This window comes from Peromyscus maniculatus, chromosome 11 (assembly GCF_049852395.1).
Source record: "Peromyscus maniculatus bairdii isolate BWxNUB_F1_BW_parent chromosome 11, HU_Pman_BW_mat_3.1, whole genome shotgun sequence".
NCBI classification, from domain to species: Eukaryota; Metazoa; Chordata; class Mammalia; order Rodentia; family Cricetidae; genus Peromyscus; species Peromyscus maniculatus.
The window spans coordinates 60,633,288-60,648,461 of NC_134862.1; the positions used below are offsets into that span (position 1 = coordinate 60,633,288).

Here is a 15,174-nt window from a genome sequence, read left to right on the forward strand (position 1 = left end):
TAGACCAGGCTAATATTTCCGAGGATTTGAGATATCAATTGCTGCCGTCTTGGTGAGAAGCTTGGCAATACTGAGGGCCAGTGAGATCCTCACACTTTATCCCAGTATTCTAGATGCACACTAAGAGGAACTCACATGTACCCACTGGGAGCTTCATGCACTAGTGTCCACGTGAGCGTTGATTGTAAGGGTGAAAGAGGAAACAAGTGAGAGGCAAAAGGAACCAAACCCTGCTGTTAAATATTGCAATTAAAATGAACATGCTAAATCATGGTGTGTGTGTGTGTGTGTCTGTGGTCTGTGTGTCTGTCTATAGTCTGTGTGTCTGTCTATAGTGTGTTCTGATGCATATCAAATTCCCAGTTTTGAATTGGTGGTTTTGAGTTTTCTGTTCTATTCCAGTGGTCTGATGTCCATTCTGGAAATAGTAATACAATACTGTCTAAATTATTACAGTGGTGGAGTAATTTATGTGATAATTATATTTTAATATTATATACACGTACACACATACACAAAATAGAATATGGGTCAGAAATGAGGCAGGCAGAATGACAGGTTTGAGTCAAGTTTGAGAGTATACATAACAATGCTATTAATTATACATAGGTACCACATAAGTTGTTGGAGTTTAAAAATAATATAAATTATTATATATTAATATAATAATATAAATATAAAAATAAAAATTTATAGGAATAAACACTTATTTCAATATAATGGTGCCAGGTGAAGTTGTAGATGATAAAACCTACAGGTAGACTTACAACATTTTGTTTAAAAAATAAGTTCCCTCTGGTGTAGTATTAGCATTTTATTTATCAAGGAGACTTTACATATGTACTATCCAACATATTAGTCTCTATATTGGAAGTATCTCATGAGCAAAGAGAACTCGCAGATACACAAACACCGTGCTAGTGGGCTGCCCAGCATATCTCACCCCGTTGAGCATATAAAGTTGGCTGCAGAGCAGAGACAAGAGGAACTTGGCTAATGTCCGTTTCAAATATTCAGATGACAGAGTTGGCCCATGCTAATACCTCTTAACCTCGATTTGTGCAAAACAAATTTGTAATCACTAGATAAGAAAACTGACTTAATTAGTGCCTTTCCCAGGGGACCTTCTTGCACCAGCCAGCAAAGACTGCAGCTTTAATTGAGATGCTGATGCCACTTAATTGGAACACCTGAATAGGATTAAACTGTGCTCAGATAAGGCTAGCTGGTTTCCCTGGTACCCAGAACTTTGCTGGGTTTCTGCCCTTATTTGATGCCAACTTCTGCCAACTGGAAAAAAGCTGAGCCCAATGCTTTAATTCTCTTTCATAAATGACTTGTTGGAATGATTTAAGTATAGATTCCCTGTTTTTCAGAGTGTTTTTTTTTTTAAAAACTGATGATGAGAACTTAATACTAGGCACTAGATGTTTGCATAGCTTTTGACTTGTTATTGATCTAAAGTGTGGTGTCTATTAAGTGAAATAAATGGAGGGCTGTGTTGGGATTCAATAATGTAGTTCAATCAGTTGTATCTGATTGAATATATATGTAGTATAAAGAATTGGCCCATGCCATGGTGGAGGCTCACAAGTTTCAAAATCTGTAGTTGGCAAGCTGGAGCCCCAGAAAAGCTAATAGGGTACTTTCAGTCCAAATGATGAAAGGTTGCAGATCCTGGAAGAGTCCAAAGGCTGGAAAGGATGCTTAGGGTTACTTTGCTGTGAAGAGACACCATGACCATGGCAACTTTTATAAAGGAAAACATTTAATTGGGGCTGGCTTACAGGTCCAAAGGTTTAGTCCATTATTGCCATGGCAGGGAAAGCATGCTGGCATACAGGCAAGCATAGTAATGGAGAAGCAGCCGAGAGTTCTACATCTGGATTGGTAGGCAGCAGGAAGAGAGAGCGAGCCACTGGGCCTGGCTTGAGCATCTGAAACCTTAACGCCCATCCCCAGTGACACACTTCCTTCAACAAGGCCACATCTACTCCAACAAGGCCACACCTCTTAATAATGCCACTCCCTATGAGCCTATGGGGGTCATTTTCATTCAAACCACCACAACTAATGTCCAAGCTCAGAGCAGTCAGAAGAAATGTGCCTTACCACTTGAGAGAAGAGCTAATGCATAGATACCCTTAGAGACATTCACGATAGTAGCGTCTGGGTCAGGCTAGTACAAAATTAGCCTTCGTATTTTTTCACAAGGCTCTTTGACTGCACTCTTTTTTATTACCAAGGACTGTTTACCTTCTTCTGTAATAAAAATGTTTGAGTTTCTCCATTAAAATCGATGTAGGAATTAACAGAGGAAAATGCTCTTAACATCTTGGCACTGAGTTTTACAAATTTCACAAATGCGCTATTACCAACTAGTTTTGTGACCTCGGGATGGGTAAGTCCTTTACTTGAAAAGAGGAGAACGCCTGAGACTGCCATCGTCATCTGCTGAGTTGTGGAAGTCCATGAAGTTCACCTGTGAGGGCTGGGCTCCTGTGAGGGCTGAGGTCATGAGGTCTCAGCACAGTTGTTAAATGCCCTGTGATCTTAAGTTCACGGTTTCCAAAGAAAAGGGGGATCCTGGATGGTCTTGTGCCATCTAAATAGCTAACAGTTTAGGAGTTTGATTCTAACAATTCCTGTCTAGTTTTAGAGCATCCCACGTGACACTTTTGTGTGGTTTTCAGTTGTGTGTCACTCAGAGAATTTCAAGTTTAGTGATTAGCAGAGCCAGGTGACCCGCAGGCATCTACTGAGTTCTCCAAAAATCAAGTTTGACTTCTGTGCTGTGCTATGTCCCAACCTATCATCAGTCAGGTTCCATTTTGGGTGACGTTTGGGCTTCTATCAAGAAAGCTGTGTACAGTGATTTGGCACCTGCTAAATCTAAGGAGCCGGCAGGTCTGAATCATTTTGGCAGCTCTCAAATCTTATAAATTAAGGCATGCGAAAATAATTTTTATTAACGAGTACCCTATCTGCCTCGTAAATAGTTCCAGAATGTTGGCTGGCACACAGAACGGCTGAATGTTCTACAAAGTTTTTCATGACGTTTGTTGGTGCCACCTTTTTGTTTTGTTTTGTTTTCGAGACAGGGTTTCTCTGTGTAGGACTGGCTGTCTTGGCATTTGCTCTGTAGCCCAGGCTGAACTCGAAATCACAGAGATCTGCCTGCCTCTGCCTCCTGAGTGCTGGGATTAAAGAAGTGTGCCACCACTACCCGGCTTAGCGCCACCTTCTTATTGCCACCCTTATCCTAGATGAGCAAATGTAAGCATATCTGGGACCCAAACACTTACCTATAGGTTTTTTTTTTTTTTTCACATTAATGACATGGATTCTTTTTTTTTTTTTTTTTTTTTTTTTTTATTGGTTTTTCGAGACAGGGTTTCTCTGCATAGTTTTGCGCCTTTCCTGGAGCTCACTTGGTAGCCCAGGCTGGCCTCGAACTCACAGCGATCCGCCTGGCTCTGCCTCCCGAGTGCTGGGATTAAAGGCGTGCGCCACCACCGCCCGGCTATGACATGGATTCTTAAAATAAATAAATAATAAATGTATTTTTTGTGCTGAGGGTTCTGCATATGGCATGGTACATGTGGAGATCAGAGAACAACTTTGTGGACTCACTTCTCTCTGTCCGCCTTAACATGGATTCTGGGGGTTGGACTCAGGTCCCCAGTCTTATTGGACAAGAGGCATTTCCTAATTGGCCATCTTGCCAGTCCCGCATAGATCCCTGAGAGAAGAGACAGAAAATACAAAGTGTATCAAACCGATAAACTTCTGTGTGGAAACAAGAAAAGTGAAATAAGAAAAAGAAGGACATAGTTTAAAAGAAAAGCAAAGAAAAAAGAGAACGAGAAACCTGCAAGAAGTAGCAGAGAACTTCCTGTGTTAGACGGGGAAATCGGGAATATCTCAGCTTGGTTTCTGGTTTGTTTTAAGCCGGGTCTGACTTTTTTAAATGTGCATGTTACATTCACTTGCAAGGAATTTTGTAATGAATTTGGAATACTTTGAAAGCCTATGATAAAATATGTGCATAAAGGACTTAATAATTACGATTAGGCCTCCCAAACAGCAAAGAGAATCTCATCCTCTCTGGTCCTGATTTTCAGTAATATTGTCCTGAGTCCAGAAGAAGTTGTCTGATAGACAAAAGCATAATTATCCTTGTAATGTCTGGAAAATCAGCTGTCAGAGCAGTTTAAATTCTTTCTCACTCCTTGGAGGACATTAGGCAACTTAGAGAAGTGGCCAGATAAATAAGATTTATTCTCTAGCTCAGCTGTGTCACAAGACACTAGAAGCATGTGTGAGAAACGGCAAAGTAATCTTGAAAATTTCCAAGCACTTTATCCAAATGGAGAGGGGGAAAAAATGGGCTACTTTATCACTTCTACCTAACTATGGCTAAAGAAAGGTGTGTGTGTGTGTGTGTGTGTGTGTGTGTGTGTATACAGGTGCATGTGTGTTTCTAACAATACTAAAAGACAACAACAAAACCAGAGACCAGACCAGACTTTAGGGTTAGTTTTATACATCTGTCCCAGATTCTCTTTTAACCTGGGCAAGCTGGCCACAGTGAGGCTTTTATTTTTCCTGTAGAATGAGGTAGTGATTTGAAACTCATTAAATGGTGGAGTGCCCACTCATATTATCATCTGCTTTGCTTATTTATATTAATGCATGAACTATTGTTTTGCAAACATGTTGTGCCAATGGGCCCCTCGTTTACTTCAGTGACTGTGGCCCTTTGCAGAAAGTACCATTTTTGCTTCTGTCTGCTTACTGAAACAAGCTCTTGCTCCCTCAGACAATATCTACATGCCTTTAAAGGACTGGGCTCTGCTGCCACATTACAAGATGCAGGGGCTGACTCTGTGGACAGGAATTATGAAACATTTAAATGGTCTGATGGCAGGTTCATTGTAAACTGTCCTCACCATTTTGGACCTCTGAGTATGAGTTTGGAAACCCAGGAAACTGGATTGTGTTGTTTATTCCTGATATACCTGCTTTTAATCCACATGTGTACTCAGTCCTGAGTGATTGCTAGTGACTTTAATATGCTTGATGTAAGCTCCTGGAAGCATGCATATTTGTGTTTCTCTGTGGATTAACACCCAAAGTAAATCATAGAGAGCTTAAGTTGGTTTATACACCTCTCACCTTTTACCTCATGGTGGAGTTTTTGCAAGAAGCCCGTGGAATCTGCAGACTCAAGGCCGCCCATGAATCATTCTGCCATTTTCTGGTGGAGCCGCTTAAAAGCCTGTCACCTAGCACCAGTAATAAATGTGTTCTCATTCTCTCCCCCCACACGCTCCCTTTCGCTCCCTCCTCCCTCCCTCCCCTCCCTCCCTCCCTGTCTTTTCTTCAATTATGGAGAATCCAATTTATCCTCATTCTCTAAGGCATTTACTTGAAGAAAGAGAGTCCTTGGGCATCATTGTATGTAATTAGATTTCTGCACCTCTGTATTGTGAATTGGGATTTCCAATTTTCTACCCTAAGGTGTAAAGTTATGGTGCTTAGCAACCCAAGATCATGGCTGATGCTGTAATTCATGAGAACTTATAAATCTCTACAATTTTAGAAACCCAGGAGAAATACACATTGGCATATATTATATCTTAAAATTATTGAAAATTTTGGAGACATTTTTCTTGTTTATCAAAATTAATCTTCACCTGCAACATTAGCGGATCATAAGAAACTGTACCAAAAGTCCACTTAGTCTTCTATTATGTGGCTCACCTCAGTTCCCAGTGAAATAGCCATCTTGATAAAAGTTTTTCTGATATCTATACTTTTATCCTTCATAATTGAAAACTAACATCTTAAAAAACAATGATTCTTTTCCCATGTTACAGGAAAAGTCACAGATCAATTGGTAACTGAATAACACTGGATAAAAACTGTACTATAATTTTAAAAGATTAGGAAGGAATTCAACAAAATTAGTGTTGGAATTGTTTTGTGTTTCACGACACAATCATGTTTTAATTTCTTGTATCTTTTTTTCTTATGAGCTAGTTTTCTAAAAGGAATTGAAATAGAGGAAACTCCTGTTTGGGGAGGATTTAGATTTTAGCGTATTTATAGTTCCTGAGGTAACAACAGGAATAATAGGGAACAAAGACTAATCTACCATAAGCACATGAACAGTATGATAGAGCAGAGACCAAGGAACTGGGAAACAGATATGAGTGAATCATTGTGGCTGTGGGTACTATCTTTCAAAGAACCTTCTAGACCAGTGGTTCTTAACTTTCCTAATGATGTGCCCCTTTAATACATGTTATGTTGTGGTGGCCCCCAATCATAAAATTATTTTCATTGCTACTTTATAACTATAATTTTGCTGCTGTTATGAATTGTAATGTAAATATCTGTGTTTTCTGATGGTCTTAGGCAACTCCTGTGTCTTTTAACCCCCAAAGGGCTTGTAACCCATGGATTGAGAACCACTGTTCTAGAATGAAAAAACACACAAATTCAGATTCTTGAGACTTCATATAAATTTCAACCAGATTGTTACATGTTTCCATCTTTTTAGACTGATCAAATCAAACAAATCAAGAAGTGATTGTTAATCATTTCAAATATTTTCATGGGCAAAACTTATGTAAAAGCTTAAAAGGAATTAACCTGTAAGATTCAGATTTCTGTAAACAAATATGCCTTGGGCTTCATGGAGGCATACCTTTAATAATAAGTAATCAAGCCCCAGACCTTCCTTCCTGGGACTATATCATGGGTTTCATTATTATTATTATGCATTGTGATTTTCTTTAGTCTTGAATATTTACTCAGCTGTTCTCCCATCCATTTCACCAAGTATGTGTTGCGTGTACAAATACAGTGTGCCCTTGGAGGAGCGATAAGCCATATTTACAGAGTTGTAGCAAAAGTGGCAGAATGCTAAAGGTGGTGAGATTGTCTCCAACTGGCCAGATCTGAAAAGGGTCCGAATGGGGCTGGCATCGGCCTGTGGGCTTGAAGAGTGTGAAGATGAACGATGGAACTCTTACAGGGAGAAAGGAATAGGTAAGGAATAGGTAGCTTGCGCTGGGCAAAGTTGAAGCGCGTGGAAGCACTACGATGTAAGACAGGTGCATTGGGTCCCTTCAGTGGCCGACTGGGAAGTTACAGGCAGCAGGGAGCTATTGAGGGATGTCACACACACACAGGAAGTGACATGGTGTGACCACAGCTCCATGTCACTGGAGGACCAGGACCCGGAGATCTATGACCTTTGTAACTAAAGAGGTCTGTCCCTTCCACCTTTAAAAAGATGTTCCGACAGTCTCAATGCCGGGAAACTCTTCTCCTCAGTGTAGCATGAACGGGTGGGTCCCAGCAGCCCTATTGTCTTTACCTCTCCTGTCCCATCATCTTAGACTCTAGCCCTTCTTAGAATCTGCTGCTACTCCATAAACGAAGTGTCTCCAGTCTTTAGGGATCTGTGTCTCCATTCCAGAATTCCCCTCTTCTGCTCTGCATAGTTTTGTCTATGTTTTAGAGCAGAGAGCTAAGGAGCTTCTTGCCCAGAGCCAATTAAGAGATTCTTATGAGGTTGAGATTTAATAAAGGCTTGATAGATGATATGGGGGTTGAAGTGGGAAAAAGGGGGTGGGTTCAAGAAATAGTGTACAGGGGCTGGAGAGATGGCTCAGCAGTTAAGAGCACTCAATGCCCTTCAGAGGACCTGAGTTCAGATCCCAGCCCCCATACCCACGAAGCTGGTAACTGTCTAAACTGCAGCTCCAGGGGATCTGGTGCCCTCTACTGGTCTCGGCGAGCACCTGCACACACATGGCATATACTCACACAAACATACATAAATAAAAAAATAAAAATAAAACTCAAAATAGTGTAGAAATAAAAGTGACAGGATCTGATTGAACCCAGGAGTCAGAGAGAAGGGAATTGAATGGGCACTGAGATTTTCAGTTTCTGTGTATGAAATGGTTTTGGAAGGGCCCACAAATGCCTTTTGGGTAGAAAGCCAAAGCAAAGCTAAGCTTTGTGGCTAGAGCTGTGGAATAGGCCTTTTTTGGTTTTGCACTGAGGGAGTAAATTGTTGCAATATGAAGCTCAGCACAGGCTGGAGCCACCGAGTAAGATTAGCAGAATTGTGCCTGTGTCAAAAGTGTTGATATTCCAAATGGAGAAGAAGCCCTTCTTCTGCGTCCTGGCTTCCTATGACCCATTGGCCTCTTTGTGCTGGAAGCCCACGCAATGTGGCTTACGACACTTTCAGAAAGGAGGATATCACACTGAATTGGGGGGCAAGGAGATGAGGGAGGTCCAATACTCTGGAATCTTGAAAACTGGAAAGTGAGCTATTTTCCACAGTTTACTTTTAGGGGCACTTATGGGCTGATCCACTTACTTGAATGTTTTCACAAAGAAATGCTAAATAATACTTGAAATGTATCAGTTAACCAATGGTCAGGTGCTGTTCCAGATACCTTTTTTAACATGTGTAGTATTTCATTTACTCCTCATAAAATCCTGTGATGGGGTTCCTCTTTATCTGTATTTTAGAGATAGGAGGATTGGGGCTCAATGTCACAGATACTAACTATGCGTTTGTCTTCAGTTGATTACTGCTGATACTCCTATGTAGGTCCAGACAAGTTTAATCTAATGTCTAGATGCGTTTGGATATCACCTTTGGTTTCTTCTCCTCTTGGATCTTGTGATGCTATTAGCTGACTTATTTACATTTAAACCAGTCATTAGGAGAATGCAAGAAATCTGCAACCTTTTCTTTGTAAGTGTGACTTGGTGGTGGTGTGTTGATGATGTCACGTGCAGATGTTCACATCCCAGAGACATTTTTCTCATATGTTGGGAGGGGTGGCATTGAGACATCTTGGTAGGAGCAGGGGATCCCTGCAGGAGGCTTGGTGAGGGAGTAGGAAATCAGCTTTAATAGCTTCACAGAAGTCATCATAAAAGGACAGCCACTTCCTTTCATTTCATTAACCTGCTTGGAGGAGAGCAAAAATTAGCATCAACAATTAGCATGGCACTCTTCAGACAGACCAAAGAGGGCTTGCCTGGAATTAAAGGGCAAATGTTGCTCATCACTGACCTGTTTCTATAAAGCGAGACTCACTCTCATTGTGGGAATCCTCGAAGATATCCCGCTCCTATGTAAGAAAATTATAGACAAGGATATAGGATTACTACTTATGCGTTGTAATAAAAGCTAATAAAATAATAACCAATTAGATGCTTATTAAGCCCGAGTATATTAAAGTATTATGCAAATACTGATTAATTGTAATACCATAAACTCAGGGAGCAAGCAAAAGCATGCCTGATTCAAATTATAGGGGCTTTTATTTGCTTTTCTACAGAATCTATTATTAGTGGGTCTCAAAGGACCTTACAAGTAATAATTACTAAAGCCCATAAATATAACCCATAAATGTCATTTTATTAAGGGAATACAAAAGAACTCTCTTTTCTCACACACATTTTAAGAACAAAAAATGCCCAAGCAAAAGTAGGCGTCTCTGTCTGTAGAGGGTATCTGGACACATGGGTGTTTATCTGTGATTTCATAGGCATACAACCAGACGCCTATGGGATTCAAGGTTCTCCTACTGAGCATCTCCATATACATGACTCAGATTCTTCATTTATTTCTGAAATTTTACATGCATAATACCTCTGTGCAAATCTTGCCGGCAAGTTATATTTTAATATTTATCTGTCAGCTAAAATATCAGACTTGAAAAACAGAAGTGAAGCCAAGCCTCCCGTGAAGTATTTAAAACTATTTTGGAAAAGTTATCTCTGGTTTATTTTCCCTCAAGCTCTTCTCCTACCTATTCCATGTTGTAACTGCTTGTCTGAATAGATGGTGAAATCAATCTTGATACTTGGAAAGAAGCACCGGATGCCAAGAGGCTTTCTAATCTGGTTCAGAACGCTTTTCCCTCCTCCTTTTCCTGGACTCCCCCATGCCAAGCAAGGCTTGGAAATGTTCTGTTTCCTCCAACTCCAGGTCCTACATGGTTGACAGCAAATTTCACCCCTGTTACCAACAGACCAAAGTATCATTGCTGGTTAGTGTGATGATGTACCTGCAGGATTATGCTTTAGAGTTACCCAGAGTCACCTGAACTCAAAGAACCATGTGGACCCAAGTCTACCTCCCTTCAGTATCAGGGACAGTAGGTCTGGAGAGCTGAGGGGTTGGCTGAGGTTAGATGGTGATTTCTAACAGTGTCAGAATGGGGTTCACAGTCCAGGCCTCTAGACTTTTAAATCAGCTCCTCCTTCTACCTCATGGCAATCATATGACACTGTATCACAAAAGTCTCCTAAACTAGGAGAATAGGAGCACAAGTCTCTCTCTCCCCCTCCTCCCTCTCTCTCCCCCTCCCTCCCTCCCTCCCTCCCTCTCTCTCCTCCTCCCTCCCAAGCCTCCCTCTTTGTGTGTGTGCACATACAGTAAGTGTGGGGGGACCAGAGGTTGATGACAAGGGATGTCCTCAGTCACTCCTCACTTTGTTTTTTGAGTCAGGGTCTCTCACTGAACCTGAATCTCACTGATGTAGCTTGTCCCCTGGCCAGCAAGTCCCTGGATCCCCCTGTCTCCATCTCCCCAGCTCCAGGATTTTCACATGGATGTTGGGATCTAGACTCAGGTCTCTGGCTTGCATAACCAGCCCTTGACCAACTGAGCCATTTTCCTACCTCAGGGTTGTTTTCATCCAGGGCTGTGGAGGCAAAAGACTAGAGGCTCAACTTTCAGGTGCTGAAGAAAAACGAGAGTTGGGTATACAGAGTTTGGATGGGTAGACTCTGGGATTACTGTCATGTAGGAGAATAAACAACAAGCTAGCCTGGATAGGAAGCAAAATAGATTACTCTTACGGTCATAGCAGAGAGTAAAATGTACACTGAAGAAGACTTCTCTTACTTCCGAATGGTCCCTGGGGACTCTGAGCTCTTCAGAGTGATTCTAGAAGGCGAGAAAGGGTTCAAAGCAGGAGCAGCAGGTAGCAACATTCCCAGGGAATACAGGCTGGTAACAAACCCTGGTACCCCAGTCAACAGCAGTGTTTGGGAGATGACAGGGTGTGTGTGTGTGTGGCTGGGGTATAATTCAAAGTAGTTTGATGTGTGTTCTGTGAGGCATGCTACATTTCAAAATTTTGATTTTTGTATTTTTTCCAGGAAAAACTGAGGCTTCTATCAAAAACTTCAGTCCCTACTACAGCCGCCAATACTCCGTGGCTTTCTGTAATCATGTGCGCAGTGAGGTGGAACAGCAAAGAGATTTAACGTCACAATTCCTGAAGACCAAGGTAATCCAAGGACATTTGATTTGTGTCTTCCCCTCACTGGAGAAAGGGATAGAGATGCTAATATTTCAATTATTCGAATTACAGTTTTTCAAATGACACAAAAGTCATTTTATGCTTAAATTAATTAAAAAATACTACCTTGACATGAGAATATATATGATTTCTTGATTATTGTATGATCTATATGAAAACAAAGCTTAGAAGGGTTTAAATATCATTATATTTTTTTTTCATTGATGTTTTGATACCAGGAAATTTAGCTTGCTGTTGTGAAGTTCAGTTTTAAAAAAAAAAAAATCGTGATTAGGTTTGTTTTGGTCAACGATCAAACATGATTTCCTCTGAATTGTCTTTGATCTGGTATGTGTGTTTCAAAACAAACTCCCTACCTTCCTGGAGTTTGTTCCAATGTAGGAGACAGACAATAAACAATGGGAGAAACTGATAGCAGGTGATGGTGAGGTAATGCTAAAAGCTACAAAGAAAAGTGAAGCAAGAGTCTCCTTTGGGGGAAGTTGGTTGGGAAGGAAGCCCTGTGTAGAGATGGCATTACATCTGATGATGAAATAGGAAGAGACAGTAAATAGCTGTGGAAAGAGCATCCTAAGAAGAGGGAGCAGGAAGTGGGAAGACCTTCAGTCCTGAGATTACCAGCCTCTGGGAGCTCTGTGAGTGAGGGAGAGTGGTGGGCAGTGACTGCATGGAGACCTGTAGGGACCAGAGACTGTAGGTCCATGTAAGGGCTTGATATTAAGTGTGATGGGAAGTCCCAGGACAGGGTACTGTTTATAGAGTGTTTTAGTCAGGGTTTCTGTGGCCGTGAAGAGACACCATGACCACAGCAACTCTTATAAAGGAAAGCATTTAATTGGGGCTGGCTTACAGTTCAGATTTGCGTCGTTATCGTCATTATGGGAAGCATGGCAGCATGCAGGCAGACATGGTGCTGGAGAAGGAGCTGAGAGTTCTACATCTTGATCTGCAGGCAGCAGAAAAAAGTTTGAGACACACTTCCTCCTACAAGGCTGTACCTACCCCAAGAAGGACACACCTCATAATAGTAACATTCTCCATGGGGGCCATTTTTATTCAAACTACCACATAGAGTGAGTGATACAGAATTTTAAGTGTGTGTGTGTGTGTGTGTGTGTGTGTGTGTGTGCGCGCGCGCGCGCGCGCGCGCGCGCGCGCATGCCTTAAGGAGTCTAGAAATAGTGTTAGGTTCCCTAGAGCTGGAGTTACAGGTGGTTGTGAGCCACCTGGTGTGGGTGCTGGGAACTGAATTTGGATCCTCTGCAAGAGCAGCAAGCACTCTTAACTACTGAGTCAGCTCTCTAGCCCCAAGGATGGTGAAGATGATGGTGGTGGTGGTGATGATGGTGATGGTGATGGCGGCAGCGGTGGTGGCAGTGATTTTTACGTGCATTGTGGATATGTTGACCAGGTGGTTGGTTGTTCTGATCTGCAGCCCAGGAGACAGTTGGAGGCTGGGATTGTTAGTTTATAACCAAGAGCAATATCCTGAGGTATGATGGAGGAAGGATGGAGACAGAGGGAAGAAGTGCCAGTCTTAGCAACATTTGCAGACCCTGAAGAGGAGAGAGTCCAGACAAAAACACTAAGAGGGAACACCCTGAGGAGTAGGGGAAATGAGTCAAAAGAGAATGAGTGATGAATGGGCCAGTGACTGCTGAGAGGATGAGAAGTTAACCAGAGAATTTAACGGTATGCGGATCTCACAAAAGAGTCTCAGAATTTAGGGAGCATGTTAAGGATGCACGTTCTGGAGATGCACAGCAATTAAGAGCAGCTGTTGTTCTTTCAGAGGATGTGGGTTTGGTTCTAAGCACCACATGCTGACTCACAAAATCCACAACTCCAGAGCCCAAGTTCCCAAGGATCTGATGCTCTTCTGTCCTTTGTGGATGCTAAGCACACACGTGGTGCATATGCACATACACAGACTCCCTCACACCAGACCCCCACACACACACGGGAAACACTTATATACATAAATAAATTTAAAGGGGGACCAGCCCGGGCAATAGACTCCCACCTTAAGCAAAACCAATGCAAATTCTGTTCCCTGAATCCAGAGACTCAGACACAGTAAGTCTAGTTTTGATTAAGTGGTCCAAGTTTGAGAAAAGCTGCAGAGAAGGACTGTAAAGTTGCTTTCAGCCTCATTTAAAAGTTCTTTTTATCTTTTAATGAGGCGAGATAGGAGGCTGCTTCATTATCTGTTAGGACAGTCTTTAAGCCCTGGAATTCGGAATGGAATTTATTTTCTCCCTTAGATGAGTCTTAAAAGAAAGAGGCCTGTCTCTTTCATCTGAATTCTATAATTTTCTTGCTTTAAAATATAGTGATAAGTTTTGAAGGCAGCATGTTTGTTTAGCAGGGAGAAACCAATGTAACGCCAGTGACAGGTAAGACAAGGGGCACATTCCTATATTTTACAATAACATGGAAATTGTGTAGCAAAGCAGGGTGAGTGTTCTCCTTATACGGAAAACTCAATAAAGACCTAATGAGGACCAACAGAAGCTCCTCAACAGCACATATATCAAGGTTGATGAGAGCTACTCATGAATACAAGAGGTAGAACTGATTGCTGCTGGCTTGCCTTGTTCTTCAACCAAGCATGCACTCCTTAAAAAGCAGGCAGATGGGTAAAGTGTTCCTAGCCTAGGTCACCACTGCTTTTGGAGAAGATGAGATGTATAGAAGGTTGCTTTGACTGAACTGTCATTCATTATTTGTTTGGGTCAGGGTCTCTCTATGTAGCCCTTGGCTATCCTGGAACTCACAGAGATCCACCCACCTCTGCCTCCCAAGTACTGGGATTAAAGGCGTGCGCCACCACCGCTGGCAGAACCGTCAGTTTAATATATTAGAATCACTTGGGAAAGAGACACTTAATGAGAAATTATCTGCATCAAGTTGGCCTGTGGACATGTGTCTTGGGTACTTTCCTATTATTGCAATAACACACCATGACCAAAGCAAATTATAGAAGTTTGTTTGGGTTTCACAGTTCCACAGGGCTAGAGTCCATGACCATCATAGCAGGCAGAATAGCAGCAGGCAGGTAGGCATGGCTTTAGAGCAGTAGCTGAGAGCTCAAATCTTGAGATACAGCCATGGGCAGAGAATGAGAGAGACTTGGAATGGTGCAAGTCTTTTGAAACCTCAAAGCTCGCCTCCCCTCCAACACACTTAAATGCCACATGCTTCCTCCAACAAGGTCATACCTTCTAATCCTTCCAAAGCAGTTCCACCAATCTGGGACCAAGTATTCAAACATATGAGCCTATGGGGGTCGTTCTCATTCAAACCACTACATTATGGTTCTGGGAGATTGTCTTAGTTGTTGATTGATATGAGAAGACCAAGCCTCCCATTGTGGGCAGCAGCATTGAGCAATGCAAGAGAGCAATTAATCAGTCAGGCAAGCAAGCAAACGAGCAAGCAAGAATCCATGTACTTATTCTCTTTGCTCTTGACTGGATTTGATGTAACTAGCTGCTTGAGTTACCATCTTGAATTCCCTGAAATGATGAACCATGGCCTGGAATTGTGAGACAAACAACCTTTTTATTCTCAAAGTTGTTTTAGGAAGTCAAGGTAATTTCATCATAACAGAAAGGAAGCTAGGACAATAGGAAAACAGCTGTCCGATTCTGGAAGTAACCTTGAGGCATGTCAGTGAGTTACAGTAGACAGCTGTATGGGAACTCATTGCACTGCCTCACTCATTCTTACCTACAGTTTATCAAGCATGTATTAAGTGCCACATGCATGCAAAGGATAGTCTTTCTACCATATA

At 41.8% G+C, this 15,174-nt stretch overlaps 1 protein-coding gene across 1 annotated transcript in view; it reads left to right on the forward strand.

Annotated features, from left to right (window-relative positions):
• The window catches only part of Niban1 (niban apoptosis regulator 1), a 154,525-nt gene that overhangs the window by 56,932 nt on the left and 82,419 nt on the right, over positions 1 to 15,174 (forward strand). The window contains exon 2 of the mRNA XM_006979936.4: positions 11,215 to 11,345. Coding sequence (XP_006979998.1) covers positions 11,215 to 11,345 — 131 coding nt within the window. The remainder of the gene's footprint in view (positions 1 to 11,214; positions 11,346 to 15,174) is intronic.